The 9,205-nt window shown below is 63.3% G+C and overlaps 1 protein-coding gene across 1 annotated transcript; it reads right to left on the reverse strand.

Annotated features, from left to right (window-relative positions):
- Positions 1 to 558: 558 nt before the first annotated feature.
- PWWP2B (PWWP domain containing 2B) lies at positions 559 to 9,203 on the reverse strand (the record flags this gene model as incomplete). Its single annotated transcript, XM_007936882.1, has 2 exons — positions 559 to 2,179; positions 9,109 to 9,203. Coding segments are annotated over 2 exons (1,716 nt in total), but the record flags the coding sequence as incomplete, so codon positions are not given.
- Between the last annotated feature and the right edge of the window lie 2 nt (positions 9,204 to 9,205).

The raw sequence follows: 9,205 nt of genomic DNA on the forward strand, positions 1-9,205 counted from the left end.
GACCCCACCTTACAGTGCTGCCCGTGTGGGCCAGAGGAGAACCGGGCCCCATGGGGTTCTCTGTGGCTGAGCTTTTGGACGTGATCCCCAGGCCTTTCCCCTGAGGGGCTATGGGTGAACTTGAACCCCAGCCCTTTGGGTAGCAGCCATGTGTGCTCGCCGTCTGCACCCCTGATACACTTTCAAGCACGTCCCTCAAAAGGTAAGTAACAGTCAGGACATCTTTATGCTCCCTTCAAAACAGTAAAACACAAACTGGCTTTGTTCTTGGAATCAACGGCTGAGGCTAACTGACCTACTTTATGCCACTTTAAGTCACATAGCTCCGATGACATTGCCGCAGCGAGGACAATTTTCCAATGGCTCCGCTCAGAGCAGGAAGCCAGATGGCTGGGGACCCACGAGTGAGCCGAGGACACCCCCACTCCCCTGCTCCCCACAGGTCCCTGGTCCACAGGGCGCAGGGCCATCATGACGTAGGCACCAGCTATGCCATCTCACTGGCTCAGGGAAGGGAGCTGCCCACCTGCACACACTCACCTGGTCTGGGAACCAGAGTCATGTCTCAAACTGAGTTAAGAGCTCCCTGATCTCTGGGGCGACGTGTCGTGCGGCGTTTGCAGCCTCGGTTATAGCTTTCCGATACATCCCCTTCTTCTTACGGTTAAATCTCAGTTTGAAATATTCAGAGAAAGGGGCCAGTTTTGAGAGAGACAAGAAGGACGTAGTCGGAGACCCAAACCACGAGACCTTCGCTTCTTGCCAAGAAGGCTCCTCATGGTCCTTCTGGCTAAGGCTGATGCCGAGCACACGGGCCGGCCACCAGGGGAAGCCGTGCACCTTACCCCACACGACGTCCCCCACGGCCACGGTCCTGCCGTCCTCAGTCACACACTTAGACACGCTCTGCGTGTGCAGCCTCACCGTGAGCGGGGGCACGGTGGGGCGCACATCCTTGGAGGACGAAGGCACCGGTGCGCCGTCACCAGGTGACAGGTCACACGGGTCTGCGGACGTGACCTCTGAGCTGGACGACTTGGACTCCTCGAGGCTGTCGCTGCTGCACACGGACTCACTCACGGAGTCGGGCTTCCTTGTTGGGTAGTTGACAAGAAAGGCCAGGTCGCCCCGCCCAGGTTTGCCGCGGGGACATCGTTTGTAGTTATCCTCTTCACCAGAACTTCCGGAAGACACATCCACCAGCCCGTCGCAGGCAGAGCCGTTGGCAAAGAGAGCAGGGGGGCTGGCTGGGTGGCCGTTCAGCGCCTCCACCAGCTCAGCCCTGTACACAGGCTCCTGCTCCCGGGCTCCCGGGCGGTGTGGCTTCAGGCGGATCTTGGGAGGGGGTGCGTCCAGGCCTGGGGGCGCCGGCCGTGTCAGCTTCAGCTTGGGGATGGAGGCTGTGGGAGCAGCGGGCAGCCTGCCCCCGCTAGCCCTGGGCTCAGTACCTGGTGCCTCTGAGCCTTGACTGTTCCCGAGTGGCACCTGCTGGGGGCAGAAGGGCTCCAGGGAGCCGTGCACGCGGGAGGGGATCTTCACCACCTCGCCAGTGCCCTGGGGTGTGCTGTAGGAGATGGTGATGACCGGGCTCCTCGGGACTGGCTCCCCCGGTGCCCTCTCCTCCTCCCTCCTGCTCCTCCTCACGGGGACTGAGGCAGGGCTGGCGGGCTCCAGGCCCTCGTGTCGCCGTGGCTCACGGTCAGGGCCGCTGGCCAGCCTCCTGCGTGGCGCCGAGGCAGGGGCTGGCCGCGCAGAGCCGGCTTGCTCGGGGCTCAACGTGCTCTGACACTTCTCACACAGGACGCGGCGGGGCCGCAGGCGGATGGTGCTCAGGATGAGCCGGCCGGGGGCACGGTTCCGGGAGAGGCGCCTCCGTGTCCGCTTGACGGGCCTGGGCGGGGGCTGCGGCACCCACTGGCCGTATGTGTGTCGCAGCCAGAGGGGGTGTGGGAAGGGGGCGCCTTCAAAGTAGGGCGGGTAAGGGGGCAGGCTTCCGGCGGGCGGCAGTGGCACTGCTGGCTCGGGGGGCCTGTCCCCACTACAGGGAGGTGGGGAGTCCATCTCCGGCTGTGTTGCCTCTCTGTCCACCTGCTCGGGGGTCTGGCCATGGCAGCTGCTGGCAGGGGGTTCCTGAGCCTTGGGCAGCAGAGCTGGCGGGGGCAGGCCCAAGAGGCCGGACCTGGAGATTGGAGACAGAAAGAGGGAATGAGGGGACTCAGAGAGCCATCTGGAGCCCCTGCCTCCTGTGCCTGCCCCTGCCCAGCCTCCCCCGCTGCATGTGGGGAGGGTGGCCTCAAGGGCCTGGCAGGACTTCTAGATGATGCAACAGACCCCTCATGTGTGCACATGTGTCTGTGCGTGTGTGCGTCTGTGTGCAAGTCTGTGTGCGTATGCATGTGTGTTTGTGTGCATGTGTCTCTGTGTGTGCACATACACATCTGTACATGTGTCTCTGTGTGTATGTGCATGTGTCTCTGTGTGTGCACATACACATCTGTACATGTGTCTCTGTGTGTATGTGCATGTGTCTCTGTGTGTGCACATACACATCTGTACATGTGTCTCTGTGTGTATGTGCATGTGTCTCTGTGTGCATGCATGCATGTGTGTACGTGTCTGTGTGCATGTTTACGTGTGCATGTCTGTGTGCACCTATCTGTGTGCATCTGTGTGTATATGCATGCATGTCTGTGTGCGTGCACACACTGTGTCTGTGTGTGCTTGTGTGTACACGCACACATGCATCAGGCCTCCCAGGCAAATTAATGCGCTTTATGAGTAGGTTTCGAGCCCCGAGTCTCCCCCCTGGTCTGACAGGCATGGGTGCCCTGTGCCTCAGCCCTTGTCACTAAGGGTGGCACAGGGGTCACAGCAGGAGGACTCCCAGGACCTCCAGCTGAAGCGTGAGGACCCAGGAAGCCCCGAGCACAGGGTCTGGAGCAGACGTGTGGCCTGGCCCGGCTGGCGTGGGGCACTTCCAGAAGATACCCTACTGTCCACGCCCAGGTCTCTAGCTCACTGGCTCTCCCCACAGAAGGTTCCTGAGGGGCTGGAGGGAGACCTCCAGAGTGGCCTCTGTCCCCACCTGGCCTGATGCATCCGTGTGCCCTGTGAGGGCAGTTTGGCCTGGGGCTGAGCACCACTGAACACCCAGAATGCTTAGAACCCTAAAGGCCCAACTCTCCACTGCCTCTTGGAGACACTTGGGGAGGGTACCATCCACACCTCCCACTAGCAGGCCTGCAAGGAACTCTCCTCCCACTGGCACCCTAGACCTCCCTACAGGAGCCTCCGGAGAGGGCTGTGGAAGACCCTGGAAGCCTCACCAGCCACAGCCCTGCCCCTGGGCTGCAGACTCAGGGAACAGAGCCAGGCCCTCAGCTGGCCCAGGCTGGCACTGAGCCCCTTCAATCAGAAGAGCAGGGGCTCCAGGAGATGAGGCACCCTCTCGGGAGGGTCCACAGCTAAGGCCACGTGGTATGCTACCACCCCTGGGCTCCCAGCCCTGAGACACCTGAGCCAGGCCCCCGAGAAGTGGGTCACAATGGCAAGCTGGCGGCCTCCACTCAAAGGCCTGCAGGCTGGTGGTCTGCCAGAACCCGGCAACGTCAGTCCCTCTGATTCTGAGGATCTGTCCCCAAAGTGGGCGTGCCACCTGCATTCTAGAAGAGGGCTGTCCCTAGGCTGTCACAACAATGGGCTGCTCACGGCTTCCAGGAAAACAATTGAGGAGATGCCACTGTTCGCATAGCGTGAAGCAAGCCCAATGCACTGCCTGGGTAGTCGATGGCTGTGCGACTCTGAGCAAGCGTCTCACTTTTTAAGACGACTTCCGCTAACAGCAGTGATTCTCTGAGCAGAAAAACAGCCGTTGGACCCACTGGCTCTGGGTTCTCAGTAGGACGCTTTGCCACATTCCTGCTGCTCCCCACTGAGTGTCAAGAACACTCCCTCCCAGTTTCAACCAGCAAGAATGTCTCCAAGTATCACCTGGGGTAGGGGGGCTGCCCGAGCTGAGATAGCTGCGAACCACTTGGTTTGAAGAAACAATGAATTGGGTACGTGGGTTGGTGGGGGATGAAAAGTTAAGACACGCTCTCGAATAAAAAGGGCCCACACTACCTTTGGCAAACCAAGAACCGATACAGCTTCAGATAGTGGGAAGATGCCTGGTTGCAAGGCTGGGGGTGGAGGGGGCCGGCCAGGTGGAGCAGGGGCATTTTCAGGGAAGTGAAACCATTGTGTGTGCTACCGCCAGGGTGGACACATGGCATCACGTGCTTGTCAAAGCCACAGGGCTGCACACAGTGTGAGCCCGCATGGAACTGTGGACTTCAGTCAGGAACGTGTCAGCGCTGATTGGTTCACCTGGCCCAGCAAATGCGCCATACAGATGACAGGAGGGACGGTGTGCAGGGCAGCGGCAGGGTGTTCTGGAACCCTGTACTTTCCAAACAATTGTCTATAAACCTAAAACCGTGCTAAAAAAAGTCTTCGATGAAAAGAAATGGACTCTTAGCTAAGAGGAAACAGGTTCAGACTTTGCACCCCCCTTCTCCAGTTTAGCCAGAAGGTGGAAGAACATAGAGGGCTTTCTGCTTCTTCTGTTTCCAAAACAGCTTCTACGGGAAGTCTAAGAAGGCTAAGAGGGGCTGGTGGCCTCTCACTGGTGGGACACCATCTTAAGGTCTTGCCTCGGCCTTCAGACCAGGAAGCTGCCAAGGTCCAGGCACTGCCCTGGGCATGGCCAGGCGGGGATGGGGGCTGGAGCTGCCCACCCACCAGGAATAGACAGGCTGCACGTGGTCAGAGCCTGAGGTGGGGGCCTCTCTGTCCCCCACCCCCGAGGCACAGGCTGGGCCTGGCAGATGGAGTCAGGACAGCTTGGCTTCCGATGGTGCTGTTCTTGGCCACACTGCCCCACCCCATGCCAGTAACATCCTGGGCTTAGAGAAGCAGGGGTGCCCCTGCCCCAGAGTACTACTCCCTGGCCCTCAGATTGTGACCTGGGGTGCATGCATGGGGGGCAGTAGTCTGCTCCACAGAGGCAGCCCTAGACGTCACATGCCCAGTGAGCCACCCTGGCAGAGGGAGACTGCCGCACTTCCTTCCTGGAGCCAGTGGCCCAGGCCACAGCCATGACTCGCCTGGGGACCAACAACACAAGTGGCCCAGCCCCAGGCCCGGGGTGGGGGCCCGCCTCCTGGCCCTGAGTCTTAGACGGGCGTGAGGTCTAGACCTTCACATCACTGGGGAGAGTGAGGCCATGGACTTGCCCAGGCAGAGTGGCCCTCAGGGCCTGTTCCAGCAGCTGCCACTCAGGCCTCTGACCACTCAGCTCTGAGGCCTGGGGCCCCGTGATCTGCCCCGGCTGCTCTCAGAGCACTCGGGTCGTCTCAGTTCAGGCAACTCAGCTCCTGGCACAGTCGGGGTCCCCAGGGGCACCCCCGCCAGGTTCTCCCTTCCCTTCCTCCCCAGACCCATGTCTGTCCTGGTTGGCTCAGCAGGCCCCTGGGAGAGACCTACCCAGGCCTCAGGAAGCTCCAGGGACAAGCGGGTACCTGCCAGGCCCAGACCAGGCCCACACTGCCCCACGCGCCCTGACCACGGTGGGGCCCAGGCCCAGGGCGGGGCCACGCTGCCCCACGCACCCTGACCGTGGCGGGGCCCAGGCCCGGAGTGGGGCCACGCTGCCCCACGCACCCTGACCACGGCGGGGCCCAGGCCCGGAGCAGGCCCACGCTGCCCTGCGCACCCTGACCGTGGCAGGGCCCAGTCCTGGAGCTGGCCCACGCTGCCCCACGCCCTGACCGTGGTGGGGCGATGTTGGGCCCAGAGCGGGGTCCATGCCACCTAACACACCCTGCCAGAGCTGTGCTGGGTGCCCTCTGGCCTCACCGGGTCCTACACCGTGAGTGGGCCAATCCAGGGTGGGAAGGAGGCAGGTGGGAGGGGTCCAAGGATGAGGGATGACTCATGAGGGTGGGGGCCAAGGCCAACCCGGCTCAGGCCTGGGAAGCAGGCTGGACAAGGCCTCCCCACGGAAGACTCGGGGGCCAGGAAGCGCACCTCAGCTCAGCATGCCGGGAGTGGGGGACAGTAATCTGGGCTCTGAGGTGAGGCTAGGGAAACTGAGGCAGGGATGAGGGATCCTAGGGGCTCACTGGGGAGTCAGCGTGCCGGGGACACGGGGTTCCGCAGGCCACCAGCTCCCGTGTGGCAGCCGCCTGCTCTCCCTCCCATCTGTGGCCACTCTGTCCCCAGCCGTAAGCCCTGTCACCCTAGAACAGGGCCCCCAGGTGTGTGCGAAGCTGGGGAGCACGGCAGCTCTCCAGGCCGGCCCAGAGCAGGCCTGAGTCCAGGCCCCACCCATCCCGTAGGCAGCTGTGCGCCCCAGGCTGGGCGCTTCCGGGGCAGCCAAGGGCTGGGCCGAGGGTAGACAGGGCCTGCACACCCTGCAGGGGAGACAGGGCAACAGGCCTCAGGCATTCTACCACCACCCAGGGGGCAGGGGCCCAGGCTGGACCGGAGTGCAGCCCCGCCCCCCGGCCCCCACCAAGCACTTGGGGGCCCTCACCCTCATGGCCTCCACATGGTGTTTGGGGGGCCTGGCTCATGGGTTTATGAGCTCAGCTCTGGCCAACCCCTCTTAGCCCTGGTAGGGCCCCCCAGCCTCACTCAGATGACACCCCCTCAGAGACACTCCCGAGATCAGCCACGTGGCCAGCTCCCTCCTGTGGTGTCCACCTGCCCACGTAAGCCGTCCACCCAGCCCCTTGCCACTTAACCTCAGCTGTCCTCAGGCACACCCTCAAATCACTTGCAACAGCATCCACACCCAGGGAACTTGATGGTCACCGGGTCCAAGGAGGCCTGGTCATCTGCATCCACTGTGCTGGGGGCCCACTCACGGTGCTGTGGCCAGGACTCCGCCCACTGCCTGGCATACAGCCGGCACTCACTAAGTGCACATAACACGGGAGCACAAAGGCTCCGGAGAAGGTGAGGCTTGTACCGCAGGGTGGAGACTCAGACAAGAGGAGGACTCAGGCCTTCACTGCAGCAAGTCCACTCATGTGCTGGGTCTCAGCTCAGGCCTCTGGGCGCAGCTGTCCCCTCTGCCAACAGGGCACAAAGGGACTAAAACCACCTCCCAAACCAGCCCGACGGCCACCATTGAGCTGACCCCCAGCAGAGACCCAGGCATGCATGACCAGGCTCCAGTCGGGCCAGGGGGACACACGGTCCACACCCAGCCCTGGGAAGCAGCTGGATGACCACTGCCACCCCCACTGTCAGCACCTCAGTCCCCTGAGCGAGGTGGGCAGACCTGAAGTCGAAGCTGCCAGCTCTCGGTGCCAGCCTGTGCCCACTCTGGGCCTGGGCTTCCACTGCACAGCCCTGCCACCACCATGTCTGGGGCACCGTGGCCCACTGCAGTGAGGAAAGCAGATTCCAGGGACGCCTACTGCCACCAGGGTACCAGGCCTCCAGGGTCCTGCCGGCAAATGGGCTGTCACACTAGCGTTGGCAGCACGATGACGCCTAATGTGAGTTGAGAACTGGGATGGACCAGGATGGGGTGACAGGCAAAGAGAAAAGGAGGGCAGTTGCCTGTAGATGGGTGCAAGGGAGGGAGCCCTGAGGGCCGGCAGGGGCCTGGGTGGCTCCTCTAGGACAGTGCGCAAGGACACTGGAGCCAGTTCCTGGCAGAGCGCCAGGCTGAGCAGGCACACCGCCCCCCCCAGGCCTGCCCCGGGCTCTGTGGCAGCTCCAGTTACCATGGAGTGTGGCAGCCACAGGGTTGCCACGCAGCCCCGCTTCCTCCCCAGGGAGGGACTGTGGGATCTCCCGTCCAGGCCAGTGGTCATTGGGAGGGAGGGGAACGCAGGTGGGGGCAGCGAGAGGAAAGGGGAGGAAGGGAGAGCCCCTGCAGATGTCCCCGGCCCCAAGCTGGGGGCTGCCTCGGCCACCCGAATCCTGACTCAGGGAGCCCAGCAAACAGTGGTCCTCCCCTGCCCCAGGGAAGAGCAGCCAGGCGGATGGGCGCAGCCGGGCGCCCTCCTGGTCAGCAGCTGCCCAGCGCGGTTACTGCCGCCCAGAGCAGGTGCAGCAAAGCACCCCCGAGGGAGGCGGCAGGGGCTGTGGCAGGGGCTGGGTCACTGTGCCCCAGAGCTGGGTCCTCTGTGGCAGCCCCTGAGTGCCACTGTGTCCTGCCAAGCGCCCCCGTGGCCACCACAGGAGCAGGGCAGCAACACAGGGGAGGCCATGTGTCAAGTCACATGACTTGTACACAAATGGCTCCTGGCACATCCAGCGAGGAGACACTGTCAGCAGGACCATCCTCACAGCCCACGGGCCTGCAGGCCCTATCCCCCAGGGGCAGAAGCTGGCCTCTGCAGGGGGCCATCACTGGGCCCCTTTAAAAAAGAAAGTCCAGCAAGCCCTGGGACATCGGCGTGTGATTAATGCCTAATCATTTATCCGGAGACAGCTTATCACCACGTGACCGTATCCAGGAGACTCGTCCCCCTCGCAGAGACACTGCGGCAGCGCACAGGTGCGGGAGGGGCGCTCGCAGGGGTTTGCCCCAAACCTCGCGGCTCAGCTTCCCACACCTGGGGCGGCTCTCGGGTAACTTGTGCGCGGCTCCGTACCCCGGTGCGGGTCTGCGAGTCCGACTCGGGCCACAACCTCTTGCGTGAATCCAGACCTCAGTCTTCGGTCACTTCTCCCAGCCCGGCGGAGGGCTGCGACATCGGACGCCACCGCTTTAACTTGAGCGCAAGTGACAGGTGACGTCGGACGCTCCTCTGCGCCCAACCCCCAAGGCAGCCCTGACACTTCTCGGCCGAATTCAACAGTGCGTCCGAACAAAGAAAAGTGCGCTCATGGAGCGAGGTGTGCGGGAGTTGGGGCGCCCCCCGCCTCAGGCTCCCACGCGGTGCCCCCAGCCCCCTCCGGTCCGCCGGGCCCGCGACGCCAGGTCTCCCTTCGCCCCGAAAAGTCGCGCCCACTTGCAAAGCCACTTTTGCCCCCAGGGGCGACCGCGCTTGCGCGCCCGGAAAGCGGCCGGCAGCCGCCTAGCGCGGGGCCGGGGCGGCTCACCTGTGCGTGCAGTCTAGCAGGATCCCGGTGAAGCGGCGCTCGCCGCCGCTCCAGGTGACCACCAGGGCGCCGGCGGCCACCCGCTCCACCAGCACCG

This window comes from Orycteropus afer, unplaced genomic scaffold (genome assembly GCF_000298275.1).
Source record: "Orycteropus afer afer isolate SDZICR_OR568_19922 unplaced genomic scaffold, OryAfe1.0 scaffold00038, whole genome shotgun sequence".
NCBI lineage: Eukaryota > Metazoa > Chordata > Mammalia > Tubulidentata > Orycteropodidae > Orycteropus > Orycteropus afer.